Source organism: Dendrobates tinctorius, unplaced genomic scaffold (genome assembly GCF_039654945.1).
Source record: "Dendrobates tinctorius isolate UK_male_01 unplaced genomic scaffold, ASM3965494v1 ptg000030l, whole genome shotgun sequence".
Lineage (NCBI taxonomy): Eukaryota > Metazoa > Chordata > Amphibia > Anura > Dendrobatidae > Dendrobates > Dendrobates tinctorius.
The window spans coordinates 34,751,749-34,770,083 of record NW_027361698.1 but is presented as its reverse complement, the minus strand read 5'-3'; the positions used below and the strand labels follow the sequence as shown (position 1 = coordinate 34,770,083).

The following is an 18,335-nucleotide window of genomic DNA, read 5'->3' as shown; positions in this document are numbered from 1 at the left end:
TGCTGCCTGAACAGTCACTGACAGAGGACGTGCAGACAGTGGTGAGCAGCGATGGACCCCGGACAGGTGAATATCACAGGTGCCGGGTCCTGAGCAGGAGAGGCGAGTATGGCATTTTTTTGCAGCAGCAGCATATGGGGCATATTCTACGGAGCAGCATATGGGGCATATTCTACGGAGCAGCATATGGGGCATATTCTACGGAGCAGCATATGGGGGGCATATTCTATGGAGCAGCATATGGGGGGCATATTCTATGGAGCAGCATATGGGGGGCATATTCTATGGAGCAGCATATGGGGGGCATATTCCATGGAGCAGCATATGGGGGCATATTCCATGGAGCAGCATATGGGGGCATATTCCATGGAGCAGCATATGGGGGCATACGGATGTGGCCAAAAGTATTGACACCCCTGCAATTCTGTCAGATAATACTCAGCTTCTTCCTGAAAATGATTGCAAACACAAATTCTTTGGTATTATCTTCATTTAATTTGTCTTAAATGAAAAAACACAAAAGAGAATGAAGCAAAAAGCAAAACATTGATCATTTCTAACAAAACTCCAAAAATGGGCCAGACAAAAGTATTGGCACCCTCAGCCCAATACTTGGTTGCACAACCTTTAGCCAAAATAACTGTGACCAACAGCTTCCGGTAACCATCAATGAGTTTCTTACAGTGCCCTGCTGGAATTTTAGACCATTCTACTTTGGCAAACTGCTCCAGGTCAGGTCCCTGATATTTGAAGGGTGCCTTCGCCAAACTGCCATTTTTAGATCTCTCCACAGGTGTTCAGGTCTGGACTCATTGCTGGCCACCTTAGAAGTCTCCAATGCTTTCTCTCAAACCATTTTCTAGTGCTTTTTGAAGTGTGTTTTGGGTCATTGTCCTGCTGGAAGACCCATGACCTCTGAGGGAGACCCAGCTTTCTCACACTGGGCCCTACATTATGCTGCAAAATTTGTTGGTAGTCTTCAGACTTCATAATGCCATGCACACGGTCAAGCAGTCCAGTGCCAGAGGCAGCAAAGCAACCCCAAAACATCATGGAACCTCTGCCATGTTTGACTGTAGGGACCGTGATCTTTTCTTTGAATGCCTTTTTTTTTTCTCCTGTAAACTCTATGTTGATGCCTTTGCCCAAAAAGCTCTACTTTTGTTTCTTCTGACCAGAGAACATTCTTCCAAAATGTTTTAGGCTTTTTCAGGTAAGTTTTGGCAAACTCCAGCCTGGCTTTTTTATGTCTCGGGGTAAGAAGTGGGGTCTTCCTGGGTCTCCTACCATACAGTCCCTTTTCATTCAGACGCCGACAGATAGTACGGGTTGACACTGTTGTTCCCTCAGACTGCAGGGCAGCTTGAACTTGTTTGGATGTTAGTCGAGGTTCTTTATCCAACATCCGCACAATCTTGCGTTGAAATCTCTTGTCAATTTTTCTTTTCCGTCCACATCTAGGGAGGTTAGCCACAGTGCCATGGGCTTTAGGCTGTGTTCACACACAGCGTTTTTTAGCGGTTTTTACCGCGGCTTTCACTATAAAACCGCTAAAAATAAGCTGCACAGTCATTTCTATGCATTTTGCACTTTTTGTGCACATTGATGCGTTTTTTACCGCGAAAAAAACGCATCGCGGTAAAAAACGCAGTATGCACATTAATTTTGCAGATTTTTCCGCTGTTTTGGCTTCTTCCATGTGTTTAGAAACCGCTGCGGAAAAAAACGCATCAAAACCACGCAAAAAATGCGCAATATACGCTGCGGAAAAATAGTTGCGGTTTCTGGGAAGGAGGTTTTTGAGCAGAAATTTTCTGCAACGTGTGCACTTAGTCTTAAACTTCTTGATGACACTGCGCACGGTAGACACAGGAACATTCTGGTCTTTGGAGATGGACTTGTAGCCTTGAGATTGCTCATGCTTCCTCACAATTTGGTTTCTCAAGTCCTCAGACAGTTCTTTGGTCTTCTTTCTTTTCTCCATGCTCAATGTGGTACACACAAGGACACAGGTTGAGTCAACTTTAATCCATGTCAACTGGCTGCAAGTGTGATTTAGTTATTGCCAACACCTGTTAGGTGCCACAGGTAAGTTACAAGTGCTGTTAATTACACAAATTAGAGAAGCATCACATGATTTTTCAAACAGTGCCAATACTTTTGTCCACCCTCTTTTTTATGTTTGGTCTGGAATAATATCCAATTTGGCTTTAGGACAATTCTTTTTGTGTTTTTTCATTTAAGACAAATTAAATGAAGATAATAATACCAAAGAATTTGTGTTTGCAATCATTTTCAGGAAGAAACTGAGTATTATCTGACAGAATTGCAGGGGTGTCAATACTTTTGGCCACAACTGTATTCTATGGAGCAGCATATGGGGGCATATTCTATGGAGCAGCATATGGGGGCATATTCCATGGGGCAGCATATGGGGTCATATTCTATGGGGCAGCATATGGGGGTATAGTCTATGGGGCAGCATATGGGAGGATAGTCTATAGGGCAGCATATGGGGGCAAAGTCTATGGAGCAGCATATGGGTGCATAGTCTATGGGCCATTTTATGGGGGCATAATCTATGGAGCATCTTATGGGGGCATAACCTTTATGGAGCATTATATGGGGCATATTATTCTATGGAGCATCTTATGGGGCCATTATTAATCTTTGTGCAGTATTATATGGGGTGTATTTAGTATGGAGCATTATATGAGGCTCCTGATTCAATATGGATATTCAAAAACATTTAACCTACTGATGTCTCAATTAATTTTACTTTTATTGGTATCTATTTTATTTTTGAAATTTACCAGTAGCTGCTGCATTTTCCACCCTAGGCTTATGCACGAGTCAAAAAGTTTTCCCAGTTTTTTGTGGCAAAATTAGCGGGGGGTCGGCTTATACACGAGTATATACAGTATATATATATACATACACACACACACACACACACACACACGTGTAGCGATATACACACGCATACATACACAATATATAGTATTTACTACTATACTTGGATACAAGTTCAAGGGTGGAAGCACCATCAGCCACCTCCTCTACATGGATGATATCAAGCTGTAAACGAAAAACGAACAAGACATCGATTCACTGATCCACCTGACAAGGTTCAACAGTGAAGACAGACATCGGGATGTCCTTCGGACTGGAGAAGTGCAGCTGGTTGGTAATAAAGGGAGGCAAGATAGTCAAGACCGATGGAGTGGGCATGCAGCAGATGTACAGGCATACTTCAAGTACCTCGGCATCCCACAGGGATACGGTAACCATGATGAGGAGGCAAGGAAAGCAGCAACATCCAAATACCATCAAAGGGTAAGACAGGTCCTGAAGATCCAGCTCAATGGGAAGAATAAAATCCACGCCATCAATACATATGCCCTGCCAGTTATCAGATATCCTGCTGGCATAGTGTGATGGCCTAAAGAAGAGATGGAAGCTGCAGATGTGAAGACACGAAAGCTCCTCACAATGCATGGTCTGCACCCTAAGTGTAGCACTCAAAGATTGTATACCAACAGAAAAGAGGGTGGTCGAGGCTTGACAAGCATCCAAGCCACCATCATGGATGAAACAAGGAGTATCCAGGAATACATCAGAAGTATGGCACCAGAATATGAGATGCTGAGAGAAAGCCCAAAGGCAGCAACAACAGATCTGGAAGGAAGAACAGAAACATGAAGCGCCATGGCAAGACAAGCCGCTGCATGGGATGGATGTACCACCGACAGATAATGGAAGTGGCTGACGTGGAGAAATTCTACCAATGGCTGGAGAAAGCTTGACTCCGAGACAGCACAGAGGCACTAATCATAGCGGCACAAGAGCAAGCACTAAGTACAAGATCCATAGAAGCAGGAATCTACCACACAAGACAAGACCCAAGGTGCAGACTATGGAAAGAAACCTCAGAAACAGTCAAGCACATAGTGGCAGGATGCAAAATGCAAGCAGGAACAACGTATCCTGAACGCCACAACCAAGTAGCGGGAATTGTATACAGGAACATCTGTGCAACATATGGGCTGAGCTCCCCAAGTCCAGGTTGGAGACCCTAGAAAAAGTGGGGGAAAATAAAAGGGCTAAAATCCTGTGGAACTTCAAGATCCAGATGGATAAGCAAGTGTTGGCTAACCAACCAGATATATTTTTTTATTCCACCTCTGCACTGCGGAGATATTCGTAATCAATTTTGCACCTAAACAGTTTCATTTTATTTATTTTAAGATGGCATTACCAGAGAGCCTTCACTGATTGTGTGTACGTTTTCCTCTTTATAATCAATCATAAGCTGACAGCAACACACTTGCTAGAGAGGATCACACCTCACCCTGCGCAATAGCATTGACAATCTGCTCTCCTCACGATAGTGTGATGACGTGTGCTGGAGCACAGCAGACCTGAAAGTAAATTAACAGACAATATTCAGCTGTCATATGACTGCAGTACTGCTCCTCCCCAACACTGACTGCTAAAGTTGAGTTTCATTACGAAAACTTCTAATAGCTCTGCTATTAAATTAGTTTTATTTGCAGGAAACATTAGTATTGCCGAACCAATTTTAGTACTCAACTCTGCTGTACTGCCCTTCCCCCACATTGACTTCAGGACATGAAAACTGTTAAGTGCACTCAAGTCTACTGGGCTCCGGCGCACACAATCATTCTGCAGTGAGAAGAGCAGACTGTCATCATGTCTTGCACAGGAGTAGTCCTTCTAAGGGTATGTGCACATGTTGCGGATTCTGCTGCGGATCCGTAGCGGATTTGGCCCTACAGACCTGCAACAGATTCTGCTGCAGTGTACAGTAGCATTAAAGTAAAGCCAAAAAGAAAAATGCTGTGTACATGCTGCGGATTCAAATCTGCAGCATGTCACTTCTTTGTGCAGAATCCGTAGCGGATTTAGACCTGCTCCATTATAGAAATCCACAGGTGGAAAACCGCAGGCGAAATCCGCACAAAAACTACAGAAAATCCGCAGGTAAAACGTAGGTCACTTTACCTGTGGATTTAGCAAAATCTGCACGGAAAATTCCACAGCAGAATCCGCAACGTGTGCACATGGCCAAAGCTATAGTGGGGGGTGTTCTTTTTCTCCCTGTTTGTAGATGCCTGCTTATGATTGGCAGAGCTGGAAGCACTATTCTAGTTACTAGAAGCATTTGTAATGAGACTGCCAGAGATGAGAGCTGAAAGTGGTCTGCTAATCACACTTAGGCTTCTTTCACACATCAGTTTCTTGCCATCAGTCACAATCCGTCGTCTTTTGAAAAAAAACGGATCCAGCGACTGATGCCGCTAGATCCGTTTTTTTCTCATAGACTTGTATTAGCGACGGATTGCCGCACGTTTTATCCGTTGTTCGACGGATCAGTCGGAAATTCTTTGTCCGTTGGCCGTAGACGATGGACAAAAATGTTTTTTGTGTACGTCAAAAAGTCGGACAGCGATGGATCCAGCGCTGTCCGTTGTTGGCTACAATGGAAGCCTATGGGCGTAGGACCTGTCACTGTCCATTAAAGACGGTTTAAGGGTATGTGCAGTTTTCCATTCTGGCACATAAAAAAAATCTCTCTCTCCCCCTACAACTGCTGTGACGGAGCCGTAAAAAAAAAAAAAAGATCCATCGCATCAGTTTTTTACAATCTGCGCAGGATCCGCTATTTTTCAAACTTTGACGGACTGCGACTGATTGTAAAAAACTGATGTGTGAAAGAGGCCTTAGCTGTGCTCCAACACATCACACTCTGCAGTGATGAGTGCTGACTGTCAATGCTACTTTGAGGGCTTGTTTTTCTTTTCTCCGTGTGCTGCTGCCATCTTATGATTGGTCAGCATCATAAAAAGGAATTAGTACAAGTGTCCAATGAAGTCTCTTTGGTAATGCCCACTTGGACTTAACCCATTCACGTAGCCATCATTTTTTTTTTTTCCCTCCCCTTCTTCCAAGAGACATAACTTTTTTTTTTTTTTACTTTTCTGTCCACATAACAGCATGATGGTTTATTTTTGTCAGGACAAGTTGTCATCTTATCATGTGATGCACTGTAAAGCGGGCTGTATAAGGGCTTATTTTTGGTACCCTAAGCCGACATTTTTACCAATACCATTTTGGGGCAGATACGATGTTTTGACCGCTTCTTATTCCATTTTATTGCAATTTTGTGGTGCATCAAAAAATGAAATTGGATTTTATTTTATATTTTGATAGCCTGATTGCTCGTACTTTGCATAGTACATCACCACTGCTGGGTACAGTGAAAATCCCGATCTATAAAACCAAGCTAAATGCTGGCTTTCAGAGGAAAATCGTCATGAGAGGAATGGTAGTCTTCAGCAGTCCTTCCAACCCACGATCATGTCATGGAGGAGCCAAATGACATGCGGCCCGCCCTACGACATGTGTCAGAGATTGACAGTGGCATTTCACAGGTTAACAACTGAGGACAGCGTTCCTCTCTACCCGCAGCTGTTAAAGGCATATGATGGCTGATTCGATCCTTGGGTCGCTGGTATCTCAGCAATGGAAAGAAAAAAAAAGAAACAAAGTAATTTTGCTCTGCAGCACCTGTTACATCGTATGTCCAGCTCAATATAATAAAGGACCTCCAATTATGAATCATACTCAAAAAATACCTTTCAATAATTTTCCCTTGCAGTGAATCCACAATTTCCACTGAACTGTCTCCTTGTGACCAATTCAAACTAAGCTTATAATTTCCACAAAATGTCTGAATTTGGTGGACAGCAGTCACAATGCTTATGTAAGGTCTGTGTACAAGATAAAACATAGGCAATCGTGAAGTTAGACTATCGTCAATTCGACGTTTAATAGCAATTTCCAGTCCTCTTGTATCGGAGCAATTTCCATTACCTAAAAAGAAAAAAAGAAAAAAAAAAATCAGGACATTCTGCATGGCCATTATTTTAACAGCTTATTAAATATTCACTTAATTTTGCAAGAAAAAAGGGGTTTCACATTGAAACATGTAGGTGAAAAAGCTGATTTCCTGGTAAATAAGAAATCCTTTTAGAATATCTACCTACCAACAATAATATTGCTGATATACACTGGCTGTATGAAGATGCTTAGGAGTGCTCCTTGAACTCCAAGAACTTCCCATTTTGTTAGCTTGTCAGTGGAAGACATGCTGCATATGTTAGTAGTAATGTTACAAGGGAAGTACGCCACAGGATAATTCTTGCCCTCCATTGAAATATGAAGGCTTAACCGGTCATTTGCTTCATGCGCAGATAGAGAAAGTGGACTAAGAGATCTGGAATAAAGAAATATTTCTTATAAATCCTTTATACAAAACACTGAACTTCATTATAAACAAAAGTTATATAAATAACTGTACAATGTGACCTAAATATGGATGACAATTATAAACATTTTGCTCTTTCAACCCATTCATTAAACAGGTAGCATGGTTAATGAGCATGTTAGTTTGGCAGGATACCTTTGCAGGTATCAGTTTTAAGAGGACATGTAACAGGATTTTTTTTTTTTAATGTTTACTAAGGATCTCATCCAATCTGTGCTGTTCCACTGATTCTGGTATAGTTACTTTTTCTCTGCTTTTGTTATGCCAGTCAAAAAAAACAAAGTATGAAACTTTGCATGCATGTTCTTCGAAGGGGACTGATTATTTTGAGCACTGCAGACATTGTGGAAACTCACTGAGCAGCCATCTTGGAAAAGGGCGGCCAAATGCGTTTTTTTCTGCCCGTAACATTTAAACAAATTATCCGATTTTATTTATTGTAAAGATCTTTACAAACTGATTTTGTCAAGACTAAAGGCCCCGTCACACAGCGATCTCGCTAGCGAGATGGCTGCTTTTGTGACGCCACAGCGATCTCGCCAGCGAGATCGCGGTGTGTGAAGGGGATCAGCGACCGGGCCCCCTGCCGGTTATTGCTGATTGTCCTTGATCAGCCGGGGGACTCCTGCTGACGTCACTGAGACTGCGGGGAGTCCCCGGCTGATCTGTGAATGAACTAATGACCGTGGGAAAAAAGTCAGAAACTTTCCCACGGTAATTAGTTCATCTACAGGCAGCCATTGAGGCTGCGCAGAGCTGAATCAATTTAATTTTGCAGTAGATTACAGTGAGACTGGTCGCATTAGCACCGGTCCTCATTGTAAACTATTTAACCCCTTGATGGATTGCAGAGTGGGACATGACTGAACAGCGGAGAGGTAAGGATATTGGTGATTTTTTAATGTTATTTTTGTTGCAGGTCATGGTTTTATTTTGGATTACCAGACTAATAAAAATTTGTCAAAAACTTGGTGCATTTATTTCATTAAAAGACTTTTTATTTAATGTCTGTGTGTGGTTTTTAAACCTTTCTTTGTATAGGGTTAATAATGGATCGGTGTCTTATTGACACCTCTCCATTATTAATCGGCTTAATGTCACCTTACAATTGATTGGTGACATTAACCCTTCGTTATATTAACCAACTCGCCACTGCTACAGGGCAATGGGAATAGAGAGGATAAGTGCCAGAATTGGCACATCTTATAGATGTGCCATTTCTGGGGTGTCTAAGGGCAGATTTTTGTAGCCGGGGGGGGGGGGGGGGGGAATTATTGGTCCGTGTGCAATGCGTTTTTTTTATCGCCTCTCACTCGTCCGTATTCTTCTTTAGTGTGACGCCGGCCTAAGTCTGTAGGGAAGAATCTTTTGGCTCTTCAAGCTGTAGATAGTCTTCCTGCAGAAATCAGATCACTGCAAAGATTGCAAATTCCTACAGAGAATTTCTGTGGTACACGTCTGTGACGACGTAGCATCTAATCTTAATTATCCAGACGTCTATATTCATTTGGTAACGAACCATAGACTGTGGTCATGTGAGTCATAAACCGAGTTTTGAATGGATGCAGCTTTCCTCTTGTTAGCTCCTACAGTGTATTGTCTGCTATATCTGCAAGAAAGAGGTGCAGGGTCATTGAACAATGGATGTTTCATAATATGTTGATTGACCATTGTGTGGGACCCTGTGGCTTGTTGACTAGCAAAACAGAGGAGGAAAAACTCTGAAAATTGATTAAATACTCAAAGATTTCTATCGTTCTGCAAGGAGGACCACAGACTCTTTACAAAACCACAGCCAGGAACACTCTACAAAGGACAGCAGCCAGGACGTCATGGCTTCATCACAAGGGACACAGATTTGACATTCTACAGGATGCCAGCTAAGGCCTGTTTCACATTTCCGCCTTTCAAGGTCAGTGAAAATCCGCCAGGCGGTTAAAAAAACGGATCCGTCTCCGTAGGCCAAACTGATGCCACTGGATCCGTTATGTATACGGATCCGCTACAGCCGGCAAGAGGGTGAAATTTAAAGCAACCGCGTCCTGGAAAAAAGAGAGAATGAATATATATTTTTGTTTGCACGGCTTTTCCAGAACGCTATTCAGGGGTTAAAAGCCCTGCCAGAGCAAATCTGCCGGGCATGCGCAATACAAAATAGCGGACCGTTGCTCTGAAAAAACGTTTCAGAGTCCGTCTCATCCGCCCGGGAGCCGCTAAACCGGGTAAGACGGACAACCGTCAGTCAAAATCCGCCACTAATGTAAATCTATGGGGGGAAAAAAACGGATCCGCCAAAAAAGGGGCGGATCCATTTTTTTCTAAAAGTGGCGGATTTTGACTGACGTCAAAAAACGGAAATGTGAAACAGGCCTTAGGGGACCACAGCCCTGATGGGAAAGAATACAGATCCACTCGATTCAGCATCTCAGAATCCATGGATACGTTTGGGGAAGCAGTGATTTGGACCAATCGGTCACCTGAGACCCATGGAGACGTTTGGAGAATCCAGGCTGTGACCATCTGGTCACGTTCCTCAATTATCAAGTAAGCTTGTCGTTACCTACTTTCTGTGGGTGTCAGAGGTGGAGGTAGTCAGCCCTGTAACCTCCGAAGTCACAGCTGCTCTTATCCTGTTGAGTCAGTGGTAGGGTGAGACTCAATAAATTTACACCATCTTGGGTATTTTGCTGGGACTGTTCTATATGTTACTGTCTGTTTTGTGATTCAATTAAGTATTGCCACACTGTTTTACCCACACCCTGTGTTGTCTAAGTAGTATTCCGCCCATGATAAAAGGAGAGCGGATGTCAGGACTCGAACCCAGCAGCTCTTGTGCATCAGGCAGCAGCTCTTCCCTCTGAGCTATTCAGGTTGCTCAACAGTTCCTTGCTAACCAAGATACTATTACCTGTGTTGTTGCTTATTAGCTCCACCCTCTCATCTCTTGATTGTACACCATACTTAAACCTGGCATTGCACTCCCTTGCGAGATTATTGAGCTCCCAGCCTTTAGTCTAGCTCTCCTTTCACCCGTTTCTTCCAAGATTATACTGCTGCTCCTGTGTACTGACCTCTGGCTACTCTACCTGCCGATGCTGCACCAGTGGTTGAAATATCACTACTGCAACCCAGGTTTTTCACAACTCAGGCACGGAATTAAATAATAATCTTTATTTTAATATAGCGCTAACATATTCCGCAGCGCTTTACAGTTTACACACATTATCACTGTCCCCAATGGGGCTCACAATATAAATTCCCTATCAGTATGTCTTTGGAATGTGGGAGGAAACCGAAGTACCCGGAGAAAACCCACGCAAACACAGGGAGAACATACAAACTCCTTGCAGATGGATTCGAACCAAACGCAACGCTGCAGTGCTAACCACTGAGCCACCGTGCTGCCCATAAGCCGCTGCCCACAAAGTTCAGTGGGGATCGCTATCATTACCATGGATTCCTTAATCAATGTCATATAACCTCCATTTAATAGTGACAGGAAAAAGTTTCTGTTCATCATTAAATCTCCTGACTGATGAGGATATTGCATGGTCCCCACTTTATGTGGAAAAGATGTGTGACTGCCTTAATGACTTAGGTTCCTTTATCACAGCTATGGTTCAAGTGTTTGATGACCTGAATCGGTGTGCTACAGCTGAAACCAAGTTACATAACTTATGTTAAGAGCGGCGCTCTGTAGCTGAACATATCTCCGAATTCCACTGCTGGGTGGCAGGCACTATATGGAATTTAGCTGCCCTGAGGATTCAATTTCGAAGAGGATTATCAGAGCTAATAAAGGATGAACTTGCAAGGGTCGAGACCCCTGATAATTTAGTGGCCTTTAATTGTGCTTCCAAATTCATCTGAGACTCACTGAAAGAAGAAAGGAAGGACCGAGTATTTGGAAACCATCCTGCCTACTCCTTTACTCAATCAGTATTAAAAAAAAACCAACAGGAAATGGAAAATGTGCCTGAACCTATGCAAACTGATGTAATCCGAAAACCCCTATGTCGTAGAGGAGAGGTGACGTTCAAAAAATGTATGTCTCTATTGTGGGGGCTTGAAACATTTTGCCGTTCGCTGTCCTAATAAAAGGATTATAGCTTTCACAAATGCAAAAACCGCAAGAAATTTAGACATTTCTGAACAACTAGATCTGGTTATGCAGACCATCTGTAATGCAGGATAAGGGTATGTACACACGGTGCGGATTCTGCTGCGGTTCCGCAGCGTTTCTGCAGCTGCGGGTCCGCAACAGATTCTGCTGCATTGTACTTTACCTTTATTTCCTATGGAAATTAAACGCTGTGCACATGCTGCGGATTTTTCCGCGTGGCTTAGCTGCGGTTTACAATCCGCAGCATGTCAATTGTTTGGTGCAGAAACGCTGCAGTTTTACACCTCATCCAATATGAGATGTAAAACCGCAGGCAAAACCGCAGATAAACCGCAGGACTTTTGTCCTGCGGATTTACCTGCGGTTTTCTCTACAAAATCCGCACACCAAAAAAACTACGTGTGCACATACCCTAAGGTCGAGGAGCAATCATTCCCATTCAGCTCATAATTGGGAGCCAAAATATAGATTGCGCTGCCATGTTAGATTCTGGAGCAGGAGGGAATGTCATGTACTTACATTTCACACTTGATAACATAGCAAGTAGAACTAAATCCATGCCAATCGATATGGAAACTGTGGATGGATCTCCTTTATCTTCTCAACCTGTTACTCACGAGAGAATTGAACTTGAAATCTGTATTGAACCATAAACTACCACCTCAGTATCACTCTGCAGTAAGAAAAAGCTGATCAACTGCCTCCTGATCCTTACAACATCCCCATTGAATTGCTTCCTGGAGCATCCATTTCGTTTGGGCGAATTTACAATCTTTCTGAGCCAGAATGACAGTATCAAAAGAATATCTAGATGAAAATTTAGAGAATGGCTTTATTTAACCTTCTACGCCAGCTGGAGCACCCTTGTTTTTTTGTAGAAAAGAAGGCCTCAACCCTGCAGCCATGTATTGATTACAAAGAAAAAAAAAATAAGATCACCATTAAAAAAAATCACTACCCTCTCCCTTTACTTCCCGAGTTGCTGGAGAGACTGCAATCTGCCAAGATTTTTACCAAACTTGATCTGAGAGAGGCTTATAATCTCATACGAATGCACCCGGAAGATGAGTGGAAAACTACCTTTACAACTAGATATGGACATTTTGAATATCTGGTTATGCCTTTCGGCCTTAGCAATGCCCCTGCCATCTTTCAGCACTTCATTAATGATGTTTTTCGAGATTTCTTGGATCGACGTGCTGTTTATCTCGATGACATTCTTAGGGTATGTGCACACGATCAGGAATGGCTCAGTATTTGCTGTAGGTGAAATCTGCACCAAACCTGCATCTGAGGTCCCTGGCAGGTCACCTGCGTTTTTGATGCATTTTTTTCAGCATGCTTTTTTGATGCGTTTTTTTCATTGCATGTGTTTTTTTTGTCACTTGAAATAAAGTTAATTGAAAGTTGGCTTCTGGGAAAGAAATAAAAAGTGATTTCCCCCTCCCCGATTATCACATGCACGGCAGTTCTTGCGATCAGCTGAGCTCATCACGAGAATTGCAGTGTAGGTGTTTTTCCGGCTGAAACAAGGTACGAAAGTATTTAAATTAGTACACATGCGTAGTAAGCTGCGTTCTCACACTTCATACACATGTGACGAAGAGGATAATGTGGTTTATCCGCATCTAATGATCGTGAATGTCTGGACGCATAGTGGAGATGGGATTTCATCTGTCCACTGCGGAGATACGGAGCGTCCAACCCGCAGCGTTTACTGACTGTGGGAACATACCCTTATATATTTTCAGATGCCTTGCAGGAGCATCACAGGCATGTCTGTTGTTAGTCCTGGAACATCTATAGGAGAACCATCTCTATATCAAACTCGAAAAATGTGAATGTAAATAATCCAGGACCCTGGGATATATTATCTTCACAAAGGGCATGAGCATGGATCCTAGAAAAATAAGAGCGGCAGTTGACTGACTTACACCAAGAAATCACCTGCTCTCCCCCTCCCTGTCTTGCTCTACGCATTTCTTCTTGCGTAGAGCAAGACAGGGAGGGGGAGCAGGTGAATAAGCCCCGCCCAGCGGCAGTTTACATACATCTGAACCGATATAAAAAAGGTATTTATGCATGAAAGGTGCAGGGTCAGGGGGAAGCAAAAGTACTAAGAGAATCCTTATGTGACACACAATTGAATGATATCATTATATGATATCTCAAAAAAAGGGGTGACAGATTCCCTTTAATTTCTTTTTGCAGAATCGGGCTTAATAGGCCACGTTGGGAGCTCTGGGAGTCTGAGCTATCAGCTGAGCTCAGTTAGCCACTCCCATCCCTTTAATAATCTGGGTCCTGATTGAAACCCATGTCAGAGCTAGTTTATGCTGGAAGGTATATAAATAATATTAAGGGGTTGGGGGAGTGAACATATAACCCTAACCCTTAAAAAATGCTTTTGTTTAAACAATTATAAAAATAACACCAAACGAAAACCCAAGTGCACAAGAATTGTGATGAACTGACTAATACAGACAATGTATTTCATGTGTGACTGCTCAGATATATAAAATACTTTATACAATCAAACTTATGTTTCAAAAAAGAGCCAATGTGTTGTCTTCGCCTCACTGCAGGCCGGGGATGCAAGGCCTGTGGAAAGGCAAGTGGGGCAGAACGGGTGCAACCACACATGGCCTAGGAAACCCTATGTGTCCACCTACCTGCCAGCAGAAGTTGGCACCCTAAAAAGCATTGTTTGGCGCCCCTGCTCCACGATGGCTGTCCCTCACTCACCCTGCAGGCCCTGTATTAATATACATGAAGGGAATCTAGACAAGACCATGAACAACTAGGCTAGAGTTGGACGGGAAGCTAGTTACACGTGGTAAACAAAGATATGTTGCTGATGTAGATGGGCATCAGATGCCTCTATGCCTCTGCGATAATTCCCTTCCCTCCTCTTTGGTTTTACCCCGTCCTCCACTCTTCAGTGCATTCCTCTGTTATATGCGAGTGAATATTTGTATGTCTGACATTTTCAGTTACATTTGTTCATGTTGACTTGCTGGGTTGGTTTACTGCGGTGCACGGCAGCACCCCTCTTCGCTGGGTGGGGAAGAGAACAGACAAAGGGCAGATTCAGGATATATGGCAAGGTTGGAGGCCCCAGCATCTTCTCCTTCAGAAATATCGGCGAATGGGGTGAGCTAGGGCGCCCCCTAGTGTTAGGGACAAGGAACGAGCCCCTTGTCCCGGGTAACCCGACAGCCGAGTCGTGACATCAGGTTTGACCAATATGAGATAACACCACCAGCTTTCAGGCCTGACATACAGTGTTTTAAAATGCTGTATATATGCCCCCAACACGACCTGAAAGACAATGAAAAGACCTTTTACTATACTCACCTGCCGGGCAGTCCGGTCCGACGGGTGTCGCGGGTCTTGATCGGCGCCTCCATGGTTCTTGTGATGCAGTCCTCCTCCATGCTTCATGTGGATGGCGCGCCCTTACGTCATCCACAGAGTCTCTCCGGCATTGCACTCCTGCGCAGGCGTACTTCTCTGCCCTAACGAAAGCAAAACAAAGTACTAACTAAAGAAACAAGCAGTCAAAACGCCCATAAAATTGATTTTTTATTAGTAATGCATATAAAATATGGACAATACGGTACATGGAAACAGGGGGAGAAACCGGACAAGAGTGCACAATGGCATATATAAGTCGGGTACACCACCTGCACAGCCAAAGGATGGTCAGCCCTATAGACTATTGTGGACAATATCAAGGATAAAAACCTTTATAGGAAGTCCAGGGGCACATGTATCAGAAACCGGTAAATGCACAATATAGCAAAAGACATAGAGCAAGTGCCCATAATTACAGCTGGAAACTGACAGGGCTACCTAATATGGAAAAGGAAAAACGATCATGGGGCAAGTGCTCATGACAAATCCAGCACATGAGGGGTCTTATAGTTTATAAAATTATTACCTGGGAGCAGTGGAGGCAGTGATTCCGGCCTAACCCCGATGTGCGTTTCGGAGCGAGCAGCTCCTTCCTCAGGGGGCATGAGCTGTGCGCTTGATTTGTCATGAGCATATCATGACATGATATGTCATGTCATGATCGTTTTTTCCTCCTGGGGCTGTGCAGGTGGTGTACCCGGCTTATATATGCCATTGTGCACGCTTGTCCGGTTTCTCCCCATTTCCATGTACCGTATTGTTCATGTTTTATATGCATTACTAATAAAAAAAATAAATTTTATGGGAGTTTTGACTGCTTGTTTCTTTAGTTTGTTCTCTATTAAGATTGCAGTTGTCCTGCTAGAGTCCTAAATCTATATGTGGTTGATTTTTTGAACCATCTAGCTATGTAACTAACCAGTTTTTGGCTTCCACATATATTATGTATACCACAATTGTACTTTATTAAAACAAAGTACTGCAGTATGCAGGCACTGGGAAAGGTCAAAGAGCCCCGGCGCATGCACACTGTAGTACTTTACTCTGACGTAGGGACGAGTCATCCTCATGAAGCAACAAGTAAGATGGCATTGCAAGAAGAAGGGAGTCGCCGGACCAAGATCAGCAACACCCATCACACCGGTCTGCCCCGGAGGTGAGAATAAAAAGGTCTTTTTCTTGACTTGCAGTTCAGGTTTGGGGCATATATTATAGAATGCTGTACACCAGGCTTGAAAGGTGGTGGTGTTCGCACATATCGGTCAAACCTGGTGACAGGTTGCCTTTAAACCTGTCAGTTGTTTTGGCCGATATAAGATGCGGCCACAACCTTTCAGGGCATATCTAAAGCATTCTATTAGGCTGTAGATAAGCACCCAATCCGACCTGAAAGATAAGAAAAATAACTTATTATACTTACCTGGGGGTTAGTCCGGTCCGATGGGTATCGCAGGTCCGGGGCCTCTCATCTTCTTCGATGCCGCCCTGCTGCTTGCTTCAAGGCTCCCGGCATCACGCTCCTGCGCAGACGTACTAATCTGCCCTGTTGAGGGCAGTGCAAAGTACTGCTGTGCGCAGGTCCTCTCTGACCTTTCCCAGCACCTGCGCACTGAAGTACTTTGGTCTGCCCTCAACAGGGCAGATAAGTATGCCTGCGCAGGAGCGCAATGCCGGGCCATGAAGCAAACAGGACGGTGCCGATCATAAGAAGATGGGAGGCGCCGGACCCGGACCTGCGACACCCATCAGACCGAACTGCTCCCCGGGAGAGTATAATAAAAGTTATTTTTATTATCTTTCAGGTCGGATCCGGGACTTATCTACAGTATTATAGAATGAAACCACAATTTTTTCCAAGTATATCTACAGTATGATAGAATGAAACCACAATTTTTTCCAAGTATTTAAATTGGCACTTCAACACATGAATGTTGTAGCTAAGCCCTGAAAGGCAGTGGCCGCATCTTATATCGGCGAAAACAGCCAACAGGTTTGCTTTAAAGAATACACACAGTAGCTTTAGGCAAAGTATTCCCACAGACACTCCCAGACAGAAGTTATCTCACTTATCCATGTTATGTAAATAAAAGCTTATAACCTGAGGTTAAATTCAACCACTGGTTGTATAAATTATTCTTTTGAAAGCTGAAACCCTCCAAACGTGGTTTCGGTTAAGAAAATAAATTGGCATCAATGTGTGGACGACAGGTCTGATAACTGTGTTAATTGGCTCTACCTCTTCTCCTATTCCTTCTGTGCCACCACCTCATCCTTAATTGTTTTCTACAGAAGGCATATAAGTGGTACAATAATGCTGATGGAGTCATAAGCGCTGGCCATATTGGTGCAATATTCAAACAGTGTCACACCGTTCCACATGGAAGCCCAGTCATTGGTGGTGAGTTGGCGGTTTTCTGCAGTGCAACTCAGCCATGCATGCTGCAGCTAAAATTTCACTATTGCCTGCTGCTCCTCGCACAGTCTCTCCAGCATATGAAAGGTGGAGTTCCATCTTGTAGGTATATCAGCTGGGGACCAGGAACGCAGATGTGACGATGCAGCGCAGACAGGCGAGCAGCAGCAGAGCGAGAACGCCAGTAGTGTGCACACACTGCCCGCCCTTTCATCAGCAGCTCTGACGTGTGTGGGTAGATTTTCAGGATGCTCTGCACCATCAAGTTTAGCACATGCACCAGGCAAGGAATGTGGGTCCAACCGGATAGGCCCAGAGCTGCAATGAGATTTCACCAGTTATTACACAACACCAGGCTGGACTTAACCCCTGTACCCCCAAGGATGGTTTGCACGTTAATGACCAGGCCAATTTTTACAATTCTGACCACTGTCCCTTTATGAGGTAATAACTCTGGAACGCTTCCATGGATCCCGGTGATTCTGACATTGTTTTCTCGTGACATATTGCACTTCATAATATAGGTAAAATTTCATTCATATACCTTGCGTTTATTTGTGAAAAACACTGAAATTTGGAGAAAATTTTGAAAATTTCGCAATTTTCCAACTTTGAATTTTTATGCCCTTAAATCACAGAGATATGGCACACAAAAAACTTAATAAGTAACATTTCCCACATGTTTACTTTACATCAGCACAATTTGGGAACCAAATTTTTTTTTTGTTAGGAAGTTACAAGGGTTAAAAGTTGACCAGCGATTTCTCATTTTTCCAACACCATTTCATTTTTAGGGACCATATCACATTTGAAGTCACTTTGAGGGGTCTATATGAAAATACTGAAAAGTGACAGCATTCTAATAACTGCACCCCTCAAGGTGCTCAAAACCACATTCAAGAAGTTTATTAACCCTTCAGGTGCTTCACAGGAATTTTTTTCAAAGTTTAAAAAAAAATGAACATTTAACTTTTTCACAAAAAATTTACTTCAGGTCCAATTTTTTTTTATTTTACCAAGGGTAACAGAAG

The 18,335-nt window shown here is 43.3% G+C and overlaps 1 protein-coding gene across 7 annotated transcripts in view; it reads right to left on the bottom strand.

Annotated features, from left to right (window-relative positions):
* The window catches only part of ADAD1 (adenosine deaminase domain containing 1), a 437,856-nt gene that overhangs the window by 140,136 nt on the left and 279,385 nt on the right, over nucleotides 1-18,335 (bottom strand). For all 7 annotated transcript variants that reach the window (XM_073572015.1, XM_073572016.1, XM_073572013.1 and 4 more), the window contains 2 exons: nucleotides 7,071-7,300; nucleotides 6,660-6,897 (listed from right to left, as the gene is read on the bottom strand). In XM_073572015.1, coding sequence (XP_073428116.1) covers nucleotides 6,660-6,897; nucleotides 7,071-7,300 — 468 coding nt within the window. The remainder of the gene's footprint in view (nucleotides 1-6,659; nucleotides 6,898-7,070; nucleotides 7,301-18,335) is intronic.